This window comes from Halichoerus grypus, chromosome 3, assembly GCF_964656455.1.
Source record: "Halichoerus grypus chromosome 3, mHalGry1.hap1.1, whole genome shotgun sequence".
In the NCBI taxonomy this organism is placed as follows: Eukaryota; Metazoa; Chordata; class Mammalia; order Carnivora; family Phocidae; genus Halichoerus; species Halichoerus grypus.
Genome location: NC_135714.1, coordinates 1967214 through 1992988, shown reverse-complemented (window position 1 = coordinate 1992988; position 25775 = coordinate 1967214). Strand labels below are relative to the sequence as shown.

Here is a 25775-nt window from a genome sequence, read left to right as displayed (position 1 = left end):
AGGTAACTCGCTGTAAAGACACAGCCCGAGGGTGGGTTTCTGGGGAAGGTCCCATCATCAGATCTCTATGCAGACTCTAACCGGGGGGAAACCAGTTTTGCAGAGTTTTATAACATCCTACAGAGTTACGAGCGACTGCTGCTTAGGCAACACTAAACCATTTAGTACAGAGAAACCAAGCCCCGCGTCAGGGGGGACTCAGAGCTGAGTGTGGGTGAGGTGCAGCCGTGGGAGGCTCTGGGCCCCAAACACAGCGCTTCGGCTCTGGGAGGCTGGGGCCGCCCCGGCTGGCCCGAGCCACCTTCTATCCCGGGACAATTCAATGTCCTTACTTAGGGGGACAGGAGGAAGTTAGCGTTCACCCCACAGAGCATGCAGAGATGGCCTGTGGGTGCCTCTGGGGAACTTTACCATGTGACCAAATGTCACATTAAATACAGCACCAGAGTCTCCTGCCCCATCCCCAATTACGCTTAAGCGCTCAGCTTAAGCCAAGATCCCAACAGAAGCGACCAGCATGCAGCACGAGGCAAAATCCTCCCCCTGCCTGAACCTAGTCTGATGTGTGTCTGATGCCGCCGAGCAATCACAAGCTGAGCAGGACCACGGGACGGCTCTGGAACTTCTGAGACCCACAGGGCCCTGAGCAGCACCGCCTCGGTCCCCGGGAGCCCCAGGGCAGGCTGCCACCACCTAGCTCTCCGGCCACGGAGCCCCTGCCAACTGCCTAGGTGGGAGGAACTGAGTACAAGAAAGGCGGCGTGGGGGGGAGGGGGAGCAGGGACTCTATTTTTATTTTGAATAAACAGAGAACAGAACTCGGTAAGCAACAAAGAAGCAGGAGAATGAGGCAAAGCACAGGGACCACTGGTTAAACGGCAGAGGGCGGACGAGGGCGGTACTTACTATGGTAACAGGTACTCTTTAGCACATCCAACTCCTGTTTGTAACGCAGCCACAGGAAGAGAAAAGCACAGGGAGAGAATCTAGGCATTCAGTCACAGCCACTGGGTTATAGAAGAATGGCTGAGCCATTCTTGGGGACAAACGGGGGAGGAAGGCGAGCCACAGGCTCCCCACAGGCACGGGAAGCACGACATGTAGGACCAAGGGACAGACACGCAGTGGGTGGTCTGAGAGGCCAGTGGAGGCCAGCACTCTGCATGGACTGACTACGACGGCAGGTCACACAAGATCCTGCAGCCCAGACACAATGGAAGACATTTCCAGAGGGGTGATCTGGACACAGTAAGGTTTGAGAAATGCGTAAGCAGTGGGCAAAATTGACATCATAAACGAAGGTGGGATCCGATCCCCCAAGTCTGTCCTCCCACTTTGTCCTGATGTCTCACTACCAGATGTGTTGCCTCGAGTGACCCAGGACAGAACCAAAACAGGAGCAAGGGAGGCGGGCCAGTTCAGAACCATGTGTCGTGCTGGCTTCCACACAAATGCTCGCTCCTTCACCGCTGTCCGTTCAGCTACTGACACCCGGGTGCTCTCCCTCCACAGACAGGACACGAAATCCACCTCTCATGGCGGACACCGGACCACAGAAGGCCATGCACCCTCCCACAGCGGGGCAGCCACACGCTCACGTCCACCCCAGAGCTCACCTTCCTCAAGCTTGACAGGGGTGCTGGGGGGTGTGTGGGGGGCAGCAGAGGGCTCTGGAGGACTCTTTTCTTTCTGTTCTCTGGTCTCGTCCAGATTCTCTGCAGACGGACAGAAAGTGAGAAGCACACGGTAAAGAGCTTCAGACATCGTGAGCCTTCACCCTCCTCAAAGGCAGGCAGGCCCTCCTGCCCTGTCCATCCGGCTGCCTTGAGGGGGACAGCTGAAGTTTCTCTTTCGCGGGTACATCCAAGAGACCAGGAGGGCTCACGGCCACGCTGTCTTCAACTCTCCAAGGGGACAAAGAAGGCCGATTGTGACTGGGGTGTGGATCTGAATCTCAAAGATTCAACAGACTTTGGATACAATATTGATTTCCATTCTTATTCCAGAGAGAATCTGCCAGAGCCAACAGTGTGACACACGGTGAATGGTGACCCCCGGGGTGTCCCCACCTGTGTTCCAGAGAGGAGCCCCCCCCCCACAGCTGAGCCAGCAGCCCAGGGTCCCAGGCACCCTCACCCTACTCGCCACCTCAAGGATGTCACATGAGCACTGCATTGGTTTTCATTGTTTTATGCAGAATATTTTCTACCAATAACTTAAACCTGGCAATTATAATATTTTTATTTTCTGAAGTAAAATATGCTGATGAGGACCAGAGGAAAAACTGCAGGTACTAGGACCCAGGATCCAGAAAATTCCAAGTCTACTTCTCATTTAGGGAAATACGCATACCAATGTTAATCCTAATTCCTTAACTCTCCTTCTCTCATTTAAACTTTTTATATTAACAGTTTGGTATCACTAGGTCTCATATTTTGAACAAACAGCTATAACCGGCAAGGCCTCTGATCTCCTAGAGATACCAACCTACCTTCCTGAAGCCAGAGGTCTATGAACAAAGGCCTTTCCATCTCCCAGGAGCTCCCTCAACCAGGAAAGGTGCCCGAGCCCCACAGCCTGCTTCCTTCCTCCTGCGGGAAGTGCTGCCGTGCGGCACCCCCATGCCGACGGCCAGCACCGGGCAGCACCCCCCGGCTGGCACTCCTGCTGCGGACAGCCCAGTGATCACAGAGCATGGTCACAGTCGCCCCGTCCACTCAACGGCTGAAACATCCCTCCTCATGGAGCCTCACAAGGAGGAAACCCCTGTGTGTCTTGTGCTTTGACTCAAAAACCATTTTCTTGTAATACAGATTCCCCAGACACTGGGAGGACCCAAAGGGCAGACACACGTGTGTGCACTCTGGAACCGGGATTCGCCCACAGGGCCAAGAGCTCGGGCCCACGGGCCACCCCGAGGCAGGGACTTATGGTGACAGCACAAAGCTCTCTGTGGGGCTGAGCACACCATTCAAGGGAGACGATGAGAAGCAGAGCTCAATGTGACGGAAACACCGGGCTCACTCTGACTCCATGTGTGTGAGGTCTTAATCCTAACGCACAGCTAACAGAAAGTGACGGGCCCTGATGTTGGAACGCTCACTGGAAACAGTTCAGCAGTAGTTTTCTGTACAACTCAAATTTCAACAGCATCTACATAATGCGTCAGTTGGTCTAAAACAAGGCCAAAAAATACCTAAATTGGGGCAAATCAGAGATTATATGAGGAGCAATATGTAATTCCCTGGACAATCCTCCACAGCCCCAGGGCTACGGAACACTGTGGGACTTCCACTCCAAAGGTTGATTCCCGGGGAGCAAGCTGGGAGGACGTGTGGTCCCTGCTTAGGATCCGAGGCTTCGGTACAAAGACCAGGGCTGGAACTTACGGCCCTAAGGACGCAGCATGAGCCTCCTGGCTGGGGGGGGTGTCTGTGCCCAGGGCGTTCCTGGTAACCAACCAAGGGTGCTCAGGGAAAGTGCGCCTTCACGGCAGAAGCAGGGGAAGGCTGGCTTCTCGTGTTAGTTCTCCGAATTCTTGGACCTACTTTTCAAAACCTAGAGTTTGAAACCACCTCCTCCGTGAGGTTCTGGCTCTTAGTCACTGATTCTCATTGTTGCAAAATCGTCCCATTGTGTTTTACAAAAATATGCCCTCCTGGGTCAGTGAGTCAGTTACCAAGAGAGACAGGCTGCACCCGCACGTGCCCACTCTTCACTCGGGGTGCCGGAGCGGTCAACATGCTAGCACCTGGGCCTGCAATCCCAGCCTGCCCAGAAGACCCTTAGCGTTTGTGCGGAGAGACAGCAGCCCGGCTCTCGGACACAGTCTCCCACATAGCCTGCCTGCACGTGCCTCCTAAGCCGACCGTTCACAAGTGTGTTATCCCTTCTAATCCTCCGGAACTAGGAAATGTGCACGTTAGAACGTTCTGGTCTTAACCAAACAGAAGGCTGATCTTTCATACAAGTGACTGTCCTCATCACCCCCAGTCACCACTTGGGCACAAAGGAGCTCGCAGAGCGCCTTCTCTCGCTTCAGGCACCCCCCATGCTGAGCGTGCCAACGTGCCCAGGACCCGCGCACACTCACCTTCGGGGCCCTTCTGCTTCCGCTCCACCTCCCGGCGGTACTCCTCCAGCTCTCTGTCGGTGAGCGTGTTGAAGGGGTTGGGGCCCGTGGTGCTCACGATGACGTGGGGCTGGTACTCCTTCTCAATGATGGCCTTGGAGGCTGTCACCAGCTCCCCCTGCAGACAAAAAGGGAGGCCCAGTCTGCGGGAGCCCTGCCCGCAGGGACTCTCCCCCCTCCCAGGCAAGGCTGCAGGCAGGGCGGGGTGGGCGGATTTCCCGGAGCACACAAACAACCCTGAGACTTGGCCTGGGCCTCACCCTGGGCCTCACCCTGGGCCCTGAGGTTGAGGCTGAGCTGAGGCCTCCAGTGGTCAGAGATAGAGAAACACAATTTTGAAGGTACAAAACAAATGTAACAGGAGAAAAAAATCCCAGGAAAGTCCTTCAGGTTTCAGGTGCACAGAGAGCACAGAGCACCTCAGGGAGAATGCGGTCTCCTTCCTGGCAGGGATGGAAGAGCCAACTCTTTAAGTCAATTGCCCTCTTCACGACATCAGAAAACATCCAGCATTCCAAATCAGGAAAGGTATGCTCGGAGATTCGCTTACTGTCTAAGTTCACAGATTAAGTTCTGTTCTTTTAACTATGTGTTTAGTTTATAACTAGCTCCTGGAACTTATCCCAAAACACTGAGAAATTTTTTAAGAAGTCCCAAAATACCAGTATTTGTCTGAGGAATTTGGAAAACCGAGAATGTGTAGGAAAGAAAAAGAAAAGCAAGCAAGCAGAGCACAAAGGTGGATGGCAGTCAGCACCCAGTCTGTAAAGGGAGGCAGCCCCATGCTGGGCAATCACTGGGGTGGGGAGGCAGGCCTGGAGGGAGGGAGCCGGCGGGGGGAGGCAGCTCTGGGGTGTGTGAAGTGATGTCCAGCCTACACTCACCTGCCCCAGCACAGCTCTGTGCCCCACCGCCCAGCCTGGTTGGCCCCCAAATGCCCTGGGTTCATTTTCTGGGAAAGTTAACCAGAACACACATGCACATGCCCATTACGTAATGGGAGCTTCCAAAAACCACCCATGATAGGAAAATCCAACATTTTGATGCTAGGCCTGGTCTGTCCATACTCTCCCGAGTAAGGGGCGAACACCGGAGAGAGACCGTGCCCAAGCAATGTGCACGAGAGACGGAGCCAGACTGAGTGCTGGGGAAATTCAGCTCACCTGGGCCACCTGCTGCCCTGGCAAAGGCTGGGGAACCTGGGCTGAGGGGCTGCTGCTGTCCAGCAAGCTGGGTATGGGGAGTCCAGAGGACTCCATGATCAATCAGGGACGCAGAGCCGGGGAAGAGAAGCAAAGGACCTGCTGGAATTGGCCACCTTTGCTCAGAGAGCCTCAAGATTCAAGATGACCTGGATGGTCAAGGGGGGGGCCTCTTTCTGACCAATGCTGCCCCAAGGTCAAGTGGCCTTTCGCTCAGAAGCAGCCCTGTCTCCCCAGGGCAGGGGACTGAATCCCTGCCTGCCACTCACTACTCATTGACGCCTATTCCTGTGCATGGGCCCGGGTTTTGCCTCCTTGAGAGGAGCCTGCTGGGCCAAAAACAGCTAAGGCCCAGCTGCGCGTTTCCCTAAATCTACGGCAATGTGGCCAGTTGCATTTGCATCCTGGTATCACTGCCGAGAAAATGAAGAGGTGACATGAGGTTTGAGAGAAATGTTTCAATTCACTTAAATCAAAAGTTCAAATCAAGGGATGAGTAAAATATCAAGAATCACCTGCCAGAGAGGTGCCCGTGGACCAGCAAGGCCCTTCCCGCCCTGAGACACCTGACCCTCAAGGTGCAGCAGGGTTGCCTCCCTCCTCCAAATTCTCAATGGCGAGCAGTTGCCAACACCCAGGCTTGAACAGACTGGGAGACAGAGGGAGCCTGTTATCTGGGGGGAAGGAAAAGGAGCAAGGCCTGGGATGCAGAGGGAAACAGGTCTCCTGCGGAGCAGCCTGGGCTGAGAAACCAGGATGTGACATGGCTGCTCTCGCCAGCAGAGGCCACGGGGAGGCTCTTGCAGCTTCCCTCACTTCTAGCCACAGAGCAGGGGCTCCAAGCAAACCAGATGCCCAGGAACTGCTTCTCCACTTGGCCGAGGCAGCTGGCGAGCCACGCAAACATGGCTAGCGACCCACTCTCTCCGAGCGTCAGGCTTTCATCCATAAACCCCACTCAGATTTGAATTTATGTTCTCAGTGCCGGGCCACACACTTCTGGGTGCTCAACACCAAATGCACCATGGAAGTGTGCAAGGTGGGCCCAGGCCCCTCAGGTTTCTACCGCGCAGCACCAAGTGTGGGAGGGCCACAGCCCGTGTGCACAGAGGTGCACAGAGAACAGGGGCTCACGGTGTCCAGACCCAGCAGCACAGTCCTCGGCCGCGCTGGGCCACCTTCAGCATAAACTTGTCTGCCCTGACGTCTAACAGCCCGATTCACGAGTAACGGAGTCCAGAAGGCCCCAGGCTTCATGCTGGCAGGCACAGTGCCGGAGCCAAGAGAGCCCTCGGCCGAGCTCAGGACTCCTTTTGAAACCAGAGCACTGGGGTGTGGCTGACGGCTCGCCGCCCCTTCTTCTCTCAGAAGATAACATGCTCTGAGTGAACGGCCATCGCCAGGGAGGGAGAGATGGAAGCAAAGGAAAGTCCTTCCCAAAAGCTCCAACTTCCTAGGTCCCAAACACACATTCCTCAGATTCTCAAACGGAAAAATTGTCTACACACCTGCCTCACTGGAAAGAGGACATTTTTAGGACGTTTAACAAAGTCCTTTTCACTGGTTCAAAGAGAAATCGACATTGCCGGCCAGCAGCGCCCATCTTGTAGAAGGAGCAATGCAGTCTGTGTTTTGAGCCCCACACAAAAGCCGTGGGGACACCCTTGGTCAAGGGCACGGGTGGAATCATGTTCTCAACATAGAAATGAAATAAGCTTAGTTGGTGGGAAAAAGACCAAGAGTGCAAATGTGAGCACCAGGAGGAGGGTGGTGGAGAAAACACAAGCTGGATCAAGAATCCAGGTACAGGGACACCAGCATCTCAGCTGGGCTGGGCGCACTTTCCTGGGCTAACTCCCACCCAGACGCACCACTCACAGAGCTTGGTGCTCAGACTGTGGGGAGGACACTGGGATCGCCGGGAACCCCGTTCCCGCCGACTCTGACCTCCTGGCCTGGGGGGCCCGCATCTCTACTTCATGAAACACAAGTGGCGGGGCACACACCCAAGTCCGACACCGCGGGAGCAAACCCAGAACAGGGGCTGGGTGAGGGACCTGCCAAAACAGCCCCCTTTCAATACCACCTGCCTTCCAGCAGCCCTGACAGGTGCAAGCAGAGACTGTGACGTGCGGTACCATACCAGAGGGACCGCGAGCAAGGACTGTTCCAACCGGCTCGGCCCACGGAGCCACAGGGTGGCAGCCACGGGTGGACTCCGCACAGGAAGCCCCCGGGCTCGTGGACTTGGCATACCCTCGCACATCTGAGAAAAAAAACGAGGAACTCACAAGATCACAACAGCTTCCAGCCCAAAGGACTGAGACGCAAAACAAGTACATCTTTCTCCTTTGCTCTGAGGAGCTCCTCCAAGAATGGCAGCTGCAAGTACATTCCAACGCTAAGGAAAACGGGACTCGCGGAATTAATACGTAAGTGTGCAAAATAGCGTTAATGGTGGGGATTCCACACAGGAATATACAGTCCTTGGTACAGATCTGCTTCTTTCTGGCAACTGGAACATCGCTAACATGATACTTGCATTTCAGTGGAGGTGTATGAATTGAAAAAACACCCCTCAGATTTCCTTTGAATGCAGGATGAATGTGACTAAGACTCAAAACGTGCAGGCAGCTGCGGCCCACCCTTGGCCGCAAGGAGTGCAGCCTGAGCGCTCACGAAGGTCTCCTTCCACCACGTCAGGCACGCACGTACACAGATGACAGCTCTGGGCTTCAAATTCGCATGCCTTTTCCCCCGTGAAACACTTTTAAAAAATTATCCAGAATTTTTTAAGGGAAAAACGAAATATATTTCATCAACAATAAAAAACGGTCTGATTGATTTCCCCTTCCTCTGAAATGATGTCTTTCAATCATACAACCTCCAGTTGCCATGTTCACGGCACGTGCGGTCACAACTGAGCAAGCATAGGTGGAAGGCCGCAGGAGAGCCGCCACTGCCCACGGTCTGCCCACATGAGCCTTTTGCAAGCGGCATCTTGTAAAAGGCAAACTAACACCCAAAAGCATGCACCAACCAAAGGCATGTGCAGAACTTCGGAAATGCGCCACATCGTTAGGATGGGCCTGCTCTCCGCAGCCTCGTGGAATAACGACAGTTGTGAAAATAGCCTCGTACCAAATGTCTTCACGAAAGAACAGGCAGAACAGAACCTCTGCACAATCCCACAGATAACCCAGAGACAGGTTTAAAGCTACTTCGGTAACTAAGACGGTGCCCAGCGAGAACAGTGAGGGACAGGGCAGGTGAAGAGCAGCGCGTGCTGAGAGGTAGCTGAGGACAGGGCAGTGAGTACCTTTCTAAAAGACAGAGATCTAGCAGGACTAAAGGTCTGCTCTGTGAGCTCGAGCCCTTCGATTGTTTCCGTACAGTCAGAGAGGGGTGCGTCCTGCAACAGTAAACTGAGTCATCAGAGCCCACCAGGCCCAGCTTTGAAACATCAACAGAGAGCACAGGACGGAGCCAGCCCAGGGCATGCAGCAGAGACAGCCGGCCACGTGACAGCAGCGGTGATGGTGGGGCCACGTGCGAGCACAGACCACGCAAGCGGGGCCACGGCTGGCCCAATTCGGAAAACGGTCACCTACCCTGCTGTCGTGTTTAAAGTATTAGGTGGCAACTTCATTTTCAGAGATAACTACTTACACGATTATCTTCCATGTGCCACAAAGTACAGTCCTTTTCCAGAAAAGCGTGTAAATGTGGAGACCACATTTACAGGTACCCTCCGTAAGCACTTTACCCCAAGCAGCACTTTACTGCAGACAGCAATATACCCAAGAACAAAAAGTCCATTAAACCCACCCTCTTCTAGCATTTTCCCCGGTATACTGCTAAAACCAGGGCACATCCCGGTCCCCAAGCAGGCGGCGTTGTGTGCCGCCGTCACGCGGGCATGCATCGCACAGAGCAGGGCTGGGGCGGGTGGGGGACGCGGCCCTCAGGCATGCTTATGCTAAATCTACAACTTCAGGGACAGTGGCAGGGTTATTTCTTATCGTGAGGATTTTTCACGGAGAGAACGGGTTGCCTAGAACACTTACCTCACAGAGTCACTCTCTCCCCACTCAGGACTAATTCTGAAGTGGACAGTCATTAGCGCCACCAACCACCCACGCCAGACATTCTGAGCTCTCACCTGGACGAGGCTCCTGTCCATCATTACACCACACAAAACCTGGGACTGGGGGCCAGCCGTCTTAATGTCCTGTAAGTTCTGCTCCCGGATCTGAGGACACAAGAAGGAGAAACACACATCAACAGTACAGAGGAGGCCGGCTGTGCCTTGGGGTCACTCTGTGCACGGGGGCCCCAGAGCCCCACCCAAGCCGCACTTCTGCTCTGCCCCGCCCCTCACGGCCCGCGTGGCCACAGTGCCTGCCTGACGGGGCCAGCCCAGCTTGTCTAAGGGGAGGGCGGAGCCATTCCTGGCTCTCTGCACCTTCTAGAGGGCTGTGGTAAGCACCGAGCTCTCACCGCACTCGTTAAGTGGAGGGGAATATCCCCCATGTGCCCGTCATACAGTGACACTGTGAACACGGGGGGAGCCCGTTCTCATACAGCAAACGCTCACAGCTCAGTGAACAAACGCTGAAGCGCAGGGGCAAAGGCTGTTCTCGCCGGAAACAGGCTCTCCAGCTTCCAGTTCTGCCCGGCTCTGTGAGCAAGCGTCAGTTCAGGAACCACGGGGCCCCGGACGTCTGCTGCTCACACAGCACACTCGTTAGCGCGACAGCGGAAGCGGTGGAAAGACGTGGCCTCGGCTACAAGAGCGGCGGCGGCAGAAGCCCTCCGCCGGCCACGTGTGCTCCACACCCTGTCCCACCCGTCACCGCCTCCGCCCGCAACAGTTTCCACGGAGGGCTGATGGCCGCTGGTACGCACCTTGTTCCTCATCTCCTGGACCTCTTTTGGGTTAGTGTTCAATGGAACAAACAGGTTAGGGACAGCAGAGGTGGAGGTTCTATGTCCATCCTCTTTAGTCCACTGCAAACATCAAGAACAGTTTGAGAAGTCAGAACGGGGACAACGGTATGTGACGCCACAGCATCCACTCTGTCCACCGCGTCTCACACCTGGTCATGCATGAACATCACAGAGAATGAACCAATGACCACACCTCCTGCCACCGCAGCAGGGGGATCGGGGCAGGGCCTGTGCAAACAGGAACCCAAGTCGTGACCGACTGGCACGCGCCCTCCAGAACGCCCCGCGGGGAACTCGGGCACGGCGCAGGCTGACGGCCGAGCTCTGCTCTGTGACGCCCGCGGACCAGCGGGGGGGGGGGGGGGGGGGGACCTTCAGAGCACATTGGTTCACCGCCCTGAGAGTCATCAACGCCAAAGCCGCTGGAAGCATGAGATGGCAGGGTCAGGAAAAGCGATGTGATGCTGCCACCCAGGTGAAGGGAAGGACCGCACCATGAGGCAGGAGCGGGCATCGCCGAAGTCTGGCCCGGAAACAAACTCTGGCACTAGGACGCGCTGCCGGCAGAGCTCGCTCCGGCCCAGGAAATGAGCGTGCAGACGTGTGCACGGCGGCCGCCCGCCGCAGAGCTGGGTGATGTCGGGTATTTTATATAACTTAACACTGCGGAGTGTTACAAAAATATCCCAAACAGACGTGAGGCGCGCACGAGCTCGTGTGAGCAGGCTGCTGTAGTCACGAGTGCGGGGCAGCGGCACACCGCGCCTTTCACGTGCGGGTTTTTTGGATCTCCAACCAAATACGGGCTTTTTCACCCCATTCTAATTCTTCGGCACGGGGGGGCACCGAACGGTAAAACAAGGCCAGCGACGTGACGCCTTTCGGACCGCTTTCAGGAGGCAGTCGGCGAGCCATAGACCGTAAGGCTTTAAAGAAAGCGACACAACTGGCAAATGCTTAGCCGCCGCGAGGGGAGCGTGGGATGGGCAGGAGCTGCGAGGTACTCACTGACGGTTCTCTTCTCAGATACAAATAACTCCAGCTCTTTACTAAAAATAGGTTTTAGTCAAAACATTAACCCAATAACCTCAGAAGCTTGAACACGTCTGAAACTTAAGAACAGTGACTGTGAGTTCACATACCGACCCGCGGCACCGCCGGAGCGCGCACTCCTCCGGCCGGTGCAGACCCCCCCCCGCGGCGCGCACGCGCACGGACCGCGCTACCTCGCGGGCGTCTGCTCCAGCCCACAGCTGCCCCCCACGGGTGCGGGGGACCCCAGCACAGCCGCTCAGCGCTGCGGGCTTCTATCAGCCGCGGGAAGGTGGTTTTTAAGCCCACTCCCCTTAACAAGTAAAATAAATAAAAATGAAACAAATGAAACTGGAAAAGAAAAACAAAATGAGGGAGAGGCAGAGAGGGAGGGCGAAGGCGAGAGGAGAGACGGGCTCGAACGCTGAGCCCCGCCACGTTCACGCCGAGTCTCTGCCCACGTGCCCCGTCTGCTCAGGAGCTCAGAGGCTCTCTCACCAGAGCCACCTGGGGAAGACAGAGCTGTGTTCTTTGGAATAAATCTATAAAGTAAAAACACTGTTATTAGGGGAACAGGAGGCCCCGCCTGCTCACTTGGGGCCCACTGTTTCAGGCCCTCTGACCTCACGTCACGTGGACTCCTACAGAACGAGTCATGCAGAGAGGAGTCTGCCCCGGCCCCCGGCTCTTCACGAGACCCCGTGAGGGGGCCTCCCCAGTCTGGGGCTCGGGAGCCGCCGGACTGCCCGTGGCCAGCTGGGGGTGCGGGGAAGCGGAGCACAGACCAGTCCGCACAGGGCCTGAGCACCAGGACAGCAGGTATCTCTCAGGGAAGTGCTGGTCGCTCCTGGCACAACGCACGCCGCAGGGCCTGTCGCGGGGGCCTGCGGGTGGCCTGCGCTGCACGTGGGTCACGCCACGCCCAGCAGGAGTCACAAGACTCACCACTATGGCCGTCTACTCACATGCAACAGTCCATGCACAAGGTAGCTGGCTGAGAGCATTCGGAGGCTTTGGGACAGCAAGCAGGGCACGAGGCTAACGAGAAAGGACGAGGTCAGCTGAGAAAATACCCATGAGACAGAGGGAAAACTGCTTAAGAAAACACGGAAGACTTGAAAGCACAGACTGCAGTGACTTTGAGAAACCACTGGAGATTACAACACTGGGATCACAGCTCAAGAAATTTTACGATTCCTTAAATACGATTTGAATTAAATGGCAGCTCCGACTGATGGGTTAACACACGTGAGTTACTTAGTATCTCTGCGGAGTTAGGTAATGCTGGAGTTACTGAAGACGCACGACAGATCTTAAGCAGTTTCAAGCAGACAGATTTACTGGAACTACAGCTGATGCATAAAGCAGATTCTGGTTCAGGCTAAAGAAGGTTAATGAGGAAGGTTTGCTTTCAATCCAGGTCAGAGGGGCTGGATTCCCAAAGCCTCCGAAGCCCCAGCTACCCGACTTGCTCTATGTCATCTAACTATGAACAGTAAGGTAGGCACAGACCAAGCAGTTGGTAATACAGCTTGGCACGCAGACACCGGACGAGAGAGACTGCAGCAAGGGTTTCACGCGATCGTGTGTAACGTTCGTCCACACCTTAGTCTTCGACTTGGGGCTGCTTCCATTCTGCCCCTCCTCAGAAGCATCGTCGCCCCGGCCAGAGCTCAGCCATCTTGTCTTCTCCCGCTGCTGCTTCTGAACACTGTGTCTGAGAGGGGAGCAAGTGCCCGGGTCCCCGTCACCAGCGAAGGAGTAACCTGTGACATTCGCAGGAGCCTCCACATCGCTGTGTTTTTTAGATTTCTCTCTCAGAGCAGGGTATCGGTAAGGGTAGCCAGTTCTGTAACCCTAGGGGCCAAAGAGACGGAAAGACAGTCACCATTCCAGATCTCGACACAGTGTCACTTTGGAAAACCGCGTGGAAACCCCCAGAAAAGCTGGGCGTGCGCATACCCGACCCCTAGGTGCATGCCAGCAGAGACGCAAGGATGGTCACTAAAACTCTGAAAGCAGCACTGTTCCTAACAGCCCCAGGTCAGAAAGAGCCAGCAACACCTGAGCGGGCCAAGTGAGGAACCCCACACAATGGACTAGGGTCCCTGAATCAGAGCAAACACTCCAGTACCAGGGGTAACATCAGGGTGACTCTCACAAATATGATGCTGAGTCAAAGAAACCAAATGGGAAAGAACACATTGTATTATTCCACTCATAAAAAGGACAAAAGAGGTAAAACCAATGTTTGCTGTAGAAGATAGGACAGTGGTCACCTCTGGGATGGGGTAAGTGCCTGAAAGGGGTACAAGGGGTCCTGAGGTGTTGCTGGGGTGTTTTGTTTGTTTTAAAGTAGGCTCCAGGGGCTCCTGGGTGGCTCAGTCGTTAAGCGTCTGCCTTCGGCTCGGGTCGCGAGCCCCGCATCTAGCTCCCTGCTCAGCGAGGAGCCTGCTTCTCCCTCTCCCACTCCCCCCGCTTGTGTTCCCTCTCTTGCTGTGTCTCTCTCTCTCAAATAAATAAATAAAATCTTAAAAATCTTAAAAAACATAAAAAAAGAAAGGCTCCACACCCAACGTGGGGCCTGAACTCCCAACCGAGGTCAAGGGTCTCATGCTCTACCGACTGAGCCAGCCAGGCGCCCGGTGCTGCTGTCTCTTGATCTGGGAATTGGCTATACAGTGTGCTCGGTTTCAGAAAGTCAATGAACTGAACACTCAAACAGGGCTTACTTACTGCTGGCTACAGGACAGGCTGTATTAATCAACCTACTTGATTTTTTGTTTACTTTTTAAGATAAAGTTTAGATACTGTGACAATCTTTGGGGAAGGCCAAACAAGTATCCTCGTGACAACTGGTTCCTGGCAAAATTGCTTTACCTTTGACTATAACAATGTTCGAGTTCAATCTTCCATTCTGCCTCATAACCACTCACTAGGGCTTTAGGACACGGGCCCTGCTAGCTCGCGCCTCTGTCACACACTGAAATAGCACCAAGCCCACATGCAGGACCAACATGTGTTCGAGTTCCCACAATCTCCCCAAGGCAAGGATGATGTCTTACTCATCCCTCCCATCCACTGCTTAGCATCTGCTGGGTGTGGCATACAGACTTTATGATGACCCCCCCATGGTCCCTACCCCCTGTAAGGCCCTCCCTCCTGGAGCACGGGCAGGACCTGACTTGCTTCCAGCCAGCGGAACGTGGCAAAAGTGACTGGATGCATTACTGAAGAGTGTAGCACCCATCTTTTTTTTTTTTTTTTTTAAGATTTATTTCAGAGAGAGAGTGCACAAAAGCGCCTGAGCGGGAGGGGCAGAGGGAGAGGAAGAGAGAATCTCAAGCAGACTCTGTGCCAAGTGCAGAGACTGACATGGGACTCAATCCCACAACCCTGAGATTGTGACCTGAACTAAAACCAAGGGTCAGGAGCTTAACTGACTACACCACCCAGGTGCCCCACGAGTGTAGCACCCATCTTGAGAGAGTCTCTCTGACCATTGCTGGCTCTAAAGAACCAAGCTGCCAGGACTCTTACAGCTGTAAGAAAACGAATCCTGCCACAATCTCAGGGAGCTTGGAAGTGGATTCTCCCCCATCCAGCCTTCTGATTACAATCCAGTCCTGGCCAACATCCTGACTGCAGCCTTTCTTGTGAGACCCTAAGCCAAGAATCTGGTTCAGCCGGCTCCTGACCCACAGCTGCATGTCTGGACCAAGTCATTCACAGCCATGAAGAACAGTGAATAACAGGAGAATCAGCGGCTGGTCATATAAGAGGGACCATGGCCGGTGCCCTGACTGCCAAGGTGCTTTGGAATCCTTCACATTTCTCCCAATTCAGGAATTTGCTCCCCTTTGGGTGCTCCTTTTCTTTGGGAGGCCACTTTCATTACCAATCATTCCTTTACTACATTAAAAAAAAGGGTGGTAATAATCCCTAAATGCAGCTGTCAGTGGCTGTTTCTTTCCCCACCACTACCCTCAGGAAGATAGGTAAATGTCCATACTGCAGTCTTTCCACCGCTGAGCATGCCCTGTGAGGAACGATAAAAGATAACAGCTCCGTGGTAAAAAGGCTATCTTCAGAAAAATACAGTTCTTATTAATTCAAGCTTCCTCTTGCTTAGGGAGACATTTGAGTCGTCTCCATGACTCCAAGATAAACCACCAGAACCTCACAAAATTTTATCCTGAAAGAGTAGGATTTCTTATTCTTCCCCTTTAAATGCTGTAATGCCAAAATTAGAGGCAATCCTCGGGCCTCAGACCTGCTATAGGGCTTGGCTTATAGTTAAATATACGGATTTCTTCCTTCTTTGAGAAGTTGGAATTACATCTTGATTTTTCTGGGAAACAATTTAGCATTTCTTCTAACTCTACGTTAAAATACTTCTTACAGTAGGAGAATCTTCCAACTATTATCTACCCTACTCAATTATGGGCAAACATACATGGTTAATCAGAATCCTACATTAGGGCGCCTGGGTGGCTCAGTTGGTTAAGCGACTGCCTTCGGCTCAGGTCATGATCCTGGAGTCCCAGGATCGAGTCCCGCATCGGGCTCCCTGCTCAGTGGGGAGTCTGCTTCTCCCTCTGACCCTCTCCCTTCTCATGCTCTCTCTCACTCTCTCTCTCTCTCAAATAAATAAATAAAATAAAAAAAAAAAAAAAAAAAGAATCCTACATTAAAATGTGGACCATAATCATAATTACTATTTCTTATACACTACACAGCCTTCTCATATCAAAAATGACAATAATCAGGACACCTGAGACACTCAGTTGGTTAAGTGTCTGCCTTCAGCTCAGGTCATGATCCCAGGGTCCTGGGATCGAGTCCTGCATCGGGCTCCCTGCTCAGTGGGGAGCCTGCTTCTCCCTCTGCCTGCGCTCCCCCTGCTTGTGTGCGCACAATCAAATAAATAAATAAATAAATAAATAAATAAAATATTTTTTAAAAAATGACAATAATGACCATGCGCAGTAAGGACACTGAATGCCACACCTTTGTAACGAGCGCTTCACTATTCATCTTTCATCCTTTCTCTCCCTCCTCTTGCATATTAGAGTTATTGCCTAATTCTGGTTTCTCTCCACCTTCAAGAAGGCACTGAGCACACAAGATGTGGTGGGCTGGTGTTCTCGATTCTTAGTCCTCCTTCCTGTTCCCTGTCTGACTTAGAGGTCACAGAGCAGTGAGACATCAGAGTGCCTGACAGGAGGAAAGAAGAAGCCACCCCAGCGCCCCTGCCTCACCAGGCCCCTCGGGGGAACCTGCCACCCAGGGAGGACACCTGAGCCTCCACTGCCCCCTGCTACCTAAGGGCAGCTGCTTCCTCCATCTCCTTAGCGAGCTCCGTTCCTAGCCCTGCTTCCTGTGACCAGTCCCAGCCTGTACCCCATCCCCACCTCTGCAGCCCTCATCACGCTCTGTCAGAACCCAGATCCCAGATGCTCCGCTGCATCTGGGATTGTGTGTCCCTCTCTCCGGCTAGGTCATGCACTCCTCGTGTCCTATTAGCAGCTTACAGGCTCAAGAGCAGATGGTCATTTAATGCAATCCAATGCATTCAGAAGTTATGGAAGATTCTGCTCTCTCTGTTCCTTCCTCACTAACAAACAAATCCAGCCTCTGAGGACACCTGGCACACCCGGAATCAGATATTCTTTTAGTTCCAAAATCTTTGAGAAAGTTAAACTTCCTGCCTCCTGAAACCACCTACCCCATCCGTCACCTGGTCCAACAGTCAGGACATTCTCCTGTTAGGCTGGAACGTGCCCCACAGGCCCTGGTGCTGCTGTCGACAGCGCCCAGCACAGCCATGGCAGCGCACGGGGACTCCAGCCTTCCTAAGGCCTCTCGCTCCCGTGCTCCTGGGACAGGTCCTCGTGTCTCCACTGCCTAATGTCATGTGGCAAGAGGATGGACTCTCTCGAACCCCATCTAAACAGTGTGACACGGCACAGGGCCCAAAGTCTCTGGAGGACAGAATCGTTTGCCTTACAATGCCTTGTTCTGAGTATCTGAAGAACCTGCTCACACCAGGAAGGCATATCCGTACCCCTCACCCCCCTGCGGTGTCTTCGGTCGCACAGACACCTTCCTTCTCCCAACTCAGCCTACCACAATTTTACCTACTCTTTGAGTGACATCCACTTGGCGGATGTTTCCACCAAGTTTCCTCCCTGATCCTTGCCAAAGGATGAGGTCCCTCACTGAACACTCTTACACAGACCACATCCTGCTGGTATCATCCGAATAGCCCTAGTATGCTGAAAACACCACGGTCCCAGCTTCCATGCGGTGCTGGGTTCTGTGTCCCTGCGATATGGAGGAGGGGGGTCTCCCACACAGTGAATCAGCAGCAAATGTCTGTGGAACACAGTAATCGGGCCCCATGTAGCTAGAACTTACTGTTAAAACAAAAAGCAAAACACTTGGCTAGCTGATAAGAAAGCCCCCCCCCCCCCACGCGCCTCCCCGGCCTGCCTGTGGGAGGACGGGTGCTGTGCTCACTGCTACCCCAGGGGCGACCTAGCCGCTCCCGAGTAGAGCACGCTCTAGTGCTCTCGTCCCCACACCGTCCAAAGGCTATTCCTCTCAAACAACAAAGGAACACAAGAAACCCTCCCCTCTGTATTTTATCGTGACTTAGGAGTTCAATTGCCCTGGTGCTTCATGATTTTTGAGGGTGAAAGCACTCAGATACCACACAAAGACAGCAATTTCACTTGCTATAAAAACACCACGCTGCTGCTTTCAGAACAAAAGCCTTATTGTCAGGTGGTAACAACGTTCTTACCAGATTATCGAGCATCCGCATGAGGGCTTCAAACTCCTGCTCGCCAATCTGCCACTTGGGAGGTGAGCTGGTGCCCTCCCCAGCCGGGGACCCCGGGGAACGGGATTTGGCTTTGTACTTGCCAGGATCGAGGAGGACTAAGTTGTCTGGCCCTCCTGAACTGGCCAGAGTTCGAACCTTTTCCAAAACAAGCAAATAGTACAGTTTGAGTTCCTTACTGACGGCAAGAGGATCAGATCAGATGATGACAAGAGATTACTCAAACAGAAATGTAGTTCTCAGAAGAAACCAAGTCATCAGAGTGTAAGAATAAAAAACGGAGGATGGACAGAGACAGACTATCCACACACAAGGTCATTTTCAGAAGCTCTTCTTTAGCAAAACAAAGATACTGGGCACTCATGCTTGGAGGAGAAAATGGGGAAACAATGCCCTTTTTAAGGCTGTATGAAGGAGCCTGGGGACTGCAGTGCTGCCCAGATGGAGGTCAAGGTACCAGTGGGGAGAGCACAGACTTGGGGTTGAACAGAGCTGGCTCAGTGGCACCTGGGCAGGTCTCTCCCCTCTGCACCTGCTTCTCCATGGATAGCACCACGGGGGGCAAATGAAAGAACGTGTAAATAAAGCATCTGATACCGGGGCTGGCTCACGCTAGCACTCCATGAATGGGGGGACTTATGTATGTGAGTAACAAAAAACTAGAAATGAAAAGCCCAGTAATCAGTGAAATGGCATTTGTTCTGGGCAATTTCCAAATCTACTAGCTCATACTGGGCAAAGAGATTATGCAAAGACTCATTCCTACAAAACAAGTATCAAAAATCTACAAGAACCCTGCAAACGCCCAAATAAGCCACAGCCAGCAGAGAGCGGCCGCCGCCTACCTGGATCTCACACGCGACCACCAGGTTATGGATATAGTAGAAGGCCTCCTCAACGCTCCCTCCAACCGACACGAGCCCGTGATTCCGGAGAATAAGAACCTGCGGAGAAACACAAAAGCTCGAGGGAGCTAGGCAAGAAGACAGCTACTTTTTTTTCTTCTTTCCTCTAGAATTTAAATGCCAGATTAGATGCCTACTGACCTTGCTTTTAGGCCCCAAGTTTTTCTGAATTAATACTTTTTCCTCCTCCTCAACCAGAATCCCATGATAATCATGGTAAGCCACTTCTCCAAGGGAAAGGGCCTCCGGGGAGATTGGCAAGAGGCCACATTTCATCGCAGAGACCTAGAGAACAAGCAGTCACCATGAATGAAGGCAAATCGACAGTCATACATTGATGACGTGGCAAACGCTTTCCTCAAAGAAATAAAAAGGGGAACATATTTTGTTCTCTTCTCAAATAAATGAACCTATGAACTTAAGATGAACTTCTGGGGCTTACTACCAATGTACACTTAAAAATCAAAGGCATCACAACGCTGGGAGAGCCGCAAAAGAAATTCCACATCTTTCTGGACTTCTCCCACACTGATCGTAACACTGTATGAGCTCAGGCTTCCTGGCAAGATGAGCCCGGGCCCTACTGCGAGGAGAGACAAGGGCTCCCTCTGACTGAGCCATGACCCTGCAAAGAGGGGGTCTGGACATGCTGTAAGGTTCTGACGCACTTGTCATCTCGGGTTGTAGGGGAGACCGAAAACTGGAATGTAGATAAAACCAATTTCTGAAGTTTAGAATAATTATGCTGTCTAAGTTCTCTTCTATTGCAATAAAACAATCTTAAGTGTTCATATAGGCCTTAGGTTTCCTTAACGTTCCCAAATGGACTTTGGAACGTGCTAATTTTGAAGGTTTTCTACCTAGACTAACAGGCTCCAAAGATTCCAATAGTATCCACACAAAAGTTCATCTAAAAGACACCACCGTGAGAAAGGCTACACCACGTGTAATCCCACTCACGGCATCAGTCTTCCCAGAAGAAATTTCCAAGAGAAGTGATTTGGTATGTTTTTGTTTTTTTTTTTAAGATTTTATTTATTTATTTGAGACAGAGAGAATGAGAGAGAGAGAGAGCACATGAGAGGGGGGAGGGTCAGAGGGAGAAGCAGGCTCCCCGCCGAGCAGGGAGCCCGATGCGGGACTCGATCCCGGGACTCCAGGATCATGACCTGAGCCGAAGGCAGTCGCTTAACCAACTGAGCCACCCAGGCGCCCAGATTTGGTATGTTTTATGACAAATTACACGGTAAGCTGTTTGCAACCATTTTCGCAAAGGTACCTCTAACGGTTCATTAAAATGCACGGACTTTTTGTGGTTGGAAGAGCATGCATTTTTTTAGAAAAAATTTTCAGAAAATGATAGCTCTAATAAAACTCTTATGTTGATATCTAGAACCACATATTCAAAGTAAAATAAAGGGGCGCCTGGGTGGCTCAGTCGTTAAGTGTCTGCCTTCGGCTCAGGTCATGATCCCAGGGTCCTGGGTTCGAGCCCCACATCGGGCTCCCTGCTCAGCGGGAAGCCTGCTTCTCCCTCTCCCACTCCCCCTGCTTGTGTTCCCTCTCTCGCTATGTCTCTCTCTGTGAAATAAATAAAATCTTTAAAAAAAAATAAAATAAAATAAAGAACAAAGTAAAATAAATAAGCCAGATAGATCTAACATTCATCAAAACAATCTAATATGCATGACATTGAAACATCAAGATAGGTGAAAATTCAGCATTACTGATTCCATGAGGTTATGTGTGGTACAAATAAATAAGCCCAGAAAGTCATTAAAGTACATAACTGGTGATAAAAAGCCAATTCTGGATAGTTGTAGTACCAACAACTGGAATGGGCATGTTCATGCTGGGAGGTCTGGCCCGTGGACACCAGAAGGGCCCAGGCGTGGTGACCGGGCTGGGGCGGGCTCTGGGGAAGCTCCGGGCTTGGAGGCCAGCTCTCCTAATAGCCTACAAGCGCTGTGCCTTCATCCTGCAACAGCTGCTCCTCCTCTCCGTCCTATCATGATCCAGCCTAGGCGTCTGCTGGCTCCAGGCAGGCATCTAGGGGCTTCTAGGCCTCAACCTCCCCCTCTCACTCCTGGCTCCTCCCCAGGGACCATCAGCAGGCCCAGGTCTCCTGCATCCCACTAGCATTTCCCTGAGCCCACAGCACCCTCCCCCTGCAGCCTGTCTGGGCCCCTCCCTCCCCACCCTCTTCACAGACAAGGTGTCCGCTTCTGGCCCTCCCTCTGCAGCTCCCAGCAGTCTTCCACACACTGAAGTCTGACCTCCCCCCTCAACTCGCTCCGAGTTTCTGGTTTCTGTTAAGTCTAATGGACACTTTCAGATTCACACAGGTTTTCCAAAACTAGAGAGTACATGGACCCCTTAAAAGAAAAAAAATTCTTTTAAGAAAGTCAAACTTAGTAAAAGACCTTTTTTACTCCAACAAAATTAGGCTTATTGACTTGTTGCCTCAAGAGAGCACAACTGTGAGGAAGTGTGAAGTGCCTTTCGCTAAACAGCTTCAAACTCTGGGTCGCTACCCGAGCAGCGCACTCACCGCGGCCCCTGCTGGTGTGTGGATGTGCACCACGCACTTCACGTCCGGTCGCGCAGCATAAATGGCAGAGTGTAACACAAAGCCAGCCTGATTTACGCCCAGATTCGTGCTTCCACGATCTACTACATCTCCTTGTATATTGATTTTAACCTGAGAATAAGCAAATAGAAATTTAAAATGTCAAGAGGATTTCCCATCCAAGTACTAAGCAGGCCTGACCCTGCTTAGCTTCCGAGGATTTCAAATGACCCTTCCCAGAAATTATTTAAACCAAAGTTTAAAGTTTTTATAAGTAATTCTAAAGCTTTTTTTCTCTGAGTTTATCACACAAAACATAACCTTCTTCCTCTTTCTTAGGTTTTACATGTCTCATGGGATTAAAAGGTGTTTAATTATCGACTATGACCTAAACATATGTGATGTCCAAGAGGAAAAGGATATTCTTACCAAACTGGATGCAGTCACTTCACTATAGAGAAGTCCAAAGGGAACAATGAGGAAATGTTCCTGCTCGGAGCTCACTCTGGTCTGTAAGGAAAACTGCTGAGTCAGCTCAAAAATCCAACTGAAATTATTTGCATCTCTACCCATGCACAAACTCACAGGTTTGCTGTACGCATTCTGAGAGCTCCGTGGGAAAGCCTGTAAGTACAGCGTCTCTCGTGGAACTAAGAGATACCAGAAGCTTTCATCATTACACTGTAGTAAACTTCTCAGGTACATAAGTGCATCTTGGTTGCATTCAGGACAACTGACTTTATAAAGAAGAAACCTGGTGGCTACCAAGCCAGTACCACATGCAGAAAGGCGCCACTCCTCAGGCATATCATAGTGAAAACCAAAACTTACTTTTGTCAAAATGGACTTTGTCTTTAGTGCTCAAAACCTGCAGACTAAGTGAACAATCCTAACAATCACAAACAACAGAGAGCTCTTCCTTACGGCCTGATGGATTTCAAAGTCTCAACACCACCACATCATCGTGCCCCTGGTCAGTCTGCTCCCTCCTCGACAGCTTTCTTTCCACAATTCATTCAGTACCGATGTGGCACATGCTACGTACCTGTGTTAGATGCTAGTAATACCACAGGAAAAAAGAGTCCTGCCCTCCAAAAAGTCAGTTTAGCTTTTATGATGATTTTGGGAGACTCAAATGATTTCCCAAAGCCATCATATTGGAACGCATTCACTGCTGGGCTAAGAACTCCAACGGCGATGAGGCAGGTGGAGTGTAGCGTTTGTGGGAAAGGACTTCCGGTGTTTAGCCCAACTTCCTAACCAGTGTAGTGACTTCTGTAGTGGCCTGAACAGAAGCACACACAGGGTCTGCTGGGGCAGGTGTCATGATGGGCTCACCACGTCCTCACTTGGCCTCCTCGTTTCTTCATTCAGCAAACAGTTACTGACCGCCAACTCCATCACAGGGGCTGGGGTGCAGATGGAAATAAAGCTAGAGACCTGGTCATCAAATGTTCTCTCTCATACTGAGCAGAAATCTGTCCCTCTGAGTTTCTCATCACTCTTTCTAGTATGCAACACAGAACAAACCCAACCCCCCACTTCTACAATTTAGTTCTCAGATACCTGAAACTACCCATCCTCCTCATGTCACCGTCGTGCTAAACTCACTTGACTCCCAAAGTATAGCATAATTCCAATCCACAATCACGTAAGACCTTAGTTAGAATCCTAGCTCTGCTAAGTATGGGCTAGGTTGCTTTGGGACCCTGGGTTCCTGGTCTCCTTATCCTTAAAGAGGGGATGCTAAGAGCTCGTACTCACAATACAGCTCTCAGTAAATGGCATCTCCACACGAGAACTAGTGGTAGTAGGAGCAGCATGAATGAATGAATGAATGAATGAACCTGTTCTAAATCCACCTCCATGACATCCACTCTCTGTAAATCCCCATTTCCCCGTTCTCTGCTCTCCTGGTTGTTTCAAAAATGCACATGTGATTTCCACCTTTCCCGAAAATATTTTCCCATTAATGGTGAGTTAGCAAGGCTTATTTCTAAAGTCCATTCTTGTAGTTTAAAAAGCGTGCATCTTTTTAACTATCTAAAACAAAACTAACTATACAATTGTCCCAATTCCCAAACTGGGTCAAAACAGAAAACAGAAAACAAGGCATTCCTTTGTTTTTTTATTGGTTGGAATGAAAAATAAGGTTGGAAATAAGGAAAAATCAAACGTCAGATATTTTTACTACTTTAACAGCTTTTTTCTCGCAACAAAGTATAAAGAGTGTTTAGAGGGTACGTGTACAATTTAAATATAATAATAAATCAAACACCCTCTAGTATCCCAGAAGCTCGTCTCTTCCCTCATTCCCCAGAAGTAACCACTATCCTGAATTATGTGTTAAGCATCTTCTTCCTTGACCTTACAGTTTTACCTAATACATATTCATCCCAAAGCCGTATCTTGTTTAATTTTTATCTACTTATGAACTTCAAATAATTAGAATCATACTGTACTTCTCAGTGACCTTTCTTTCTCAACACTATTTCTGAGATTCCTCCACATTATGATATGCATGGCTATCCTTTATTCATGGTCACTGATGCACGGCGTCCACTGGATGAATATACAACGAATGTGTCCATTCTTCTGTCAACGCCCATGGCTCCTGTTCTGCTACTAAACACAATGCTTCTGTGAACGCTCTTGTACCTGTCTCCTAGTATACATGGTCAGGTTTTTCAGGGACACTAAATTATCTCCCAAAGGGCCTAATTAAATGTATACTCCTGCCAGTAGCGTATGTTATCTCTGTGCTTCTACTTTAAAAATTAAAATCTAGGGGTGCCTGGGTGGCTCAGTCGGTTGAGCGTCTGGCTCTTGCTTTCAGCTCGGGTCATGATCTCAGGGTCCTGAGATCAAGCCCCGAGTCGGGCTCTCTGCTCGGCAGGCAGTCTGCTTCTCCCTCTCCCTCTGCCCCTCCCCCTGCTCATGCTCTCTCACTTGCTCTCTCAAATAAAATAAATCTCAAAAAAAAACAAGAGCCTAGCAAATCTACACATTTTAATGGAAAAAGCTTAAAATACACTTGTGAGTTGGATGCTTAACCAAGCGACCCACTCAGGCGCCCCAGCACTTTTTCCTTTTTTGCTTCAGACTCAAAAAATTGTGTATTTTAAGGAGAGGTCATGATCTCAGGGTTGTGAGATCAAACCCGCACCTGGCTCCATGCTGGGTGTGAAGCCTGCTTGAGATTCCCTCTTTTTCTCTCCTTCTGCCCCTCCCCCCCCACACATGCACACGCACACACTCTCTCTCTAAAACAAACAAGAGCAGCAATGTCTGCAATAGCCAAACTGTGGAAAGAGCTGAGATGCCCTTCAACAGACAAATGGATAAAGAAGATGTGATCCATATATACAATGGAAGATTACTCAGCCATCAGAAAGGATGAATACCCAACTTTTACAACAACATGGATGGGACTGGAGGAGATTATGCTAAGTGAAATAAGTCAAGCAGAGAAAGTCAATTATCATACGGTTTCACTTATTTGTGAAACATAAGGAATAGCATGGAGGACACTAGAAGGAAGGGGAAAATGAAGCAGGGGAAATTGTAGGGAGAGATGAACCATGAGAGACTATGGACTTTGAGAAACAAACTGAGGGTAATAGAGGGGAGGGGGGGATCAGGGGGATGGGTTAGCCCGGTGATGGGTATTAAGGAGTGCACGTACTGCATGGAGCACTGGGTGTTATACAAAAACAATGAATCATGGATCACTACATCAAAAATTAATGATGATTATGGTGATTAACACAATAAAATTAAAAAATAAATAAAATAAAATAAACAAATCTTTAAAAAATAAAAGCAAAAGTACCAAATGTAGGTGTGAAATGAACAAGAGCAGATGATATCTGCAAGTAAATTTCCAACAGGCTGGTGCTACCCTCACTTTGAATCTTCCTGCATACCTGATGCCCCTTGTCTGTCCACAGGGACTGAGCACTCATGTAGCAGATTTTAAGATCACTCCCTGAAAACCAAAGACACCCAACACAGCATCTCTGGCAAAGATCTATACCACGTCCCAGAAGCACAGCACACTGGCCACAAAGGTGGGCTCCAGACCTCCTCCCGCGAGGCTTAGCACTCCCCGGAGTCCACACTGGAGCTGAACCTAGCA

The 25775-nt window shown here is 51.2% G+C and overlaps 1 protein-coding gene across 10 annotated transcripts in view; it reads right to left on the bottom strand.

The window, feature by feature from the left end:
* ADD1 (adducin 1) overlaps positions 1-25775 on the bottom strand; it is an 87599-nt gene that overhangs the window by 2469 nt on the left and 59355 nt on the right. For 2 of the 10 annotated variants that reach the window (XM_036085645.2, XM_036085647.2), the window contains exons 5-15: positions 22067-22147; positions 21620-21769; positions 19210-19353; positions 19009-19107; positions 18125-18301; positions 12829-13173; positions 10243-10344; positions 9497-9586; positions 8654-8746; positions 4094-4250; positions 1617-1715 (exon numbers count right to left, since the gene is read on the bottom strand). In XM_036085645.2, coding sequence (XP_035941538.1) covers positions 1617-1715; positions 4094-4250; positions 8654-8746; positions 9497-9586; positions 10243-10344; positions 12829-13173; positions 18125-18301; positions 19009-19107; positions 19210-19353; positions 21620-21769; positions 22067-22147 — 1537 coding nt within the window. Of the gene's footprint in view, positions 1-905; positions 941-1616; positions 1716-4093; positions 4251-8653; positions 8747-9496; positions 9587-10242; positions 10345-12828; positions 13174-18124; positions 18302-19008; positions 19108-19209; positions 19354-21619; positions 21770-22066; positions 22148-25775 lie in introns of those variants that run through there. The other 8 variants (XM_078068315.1, XM_036085654.2, XM_036085656.2 and 5 more) reach the window with 8 other exon arrangements.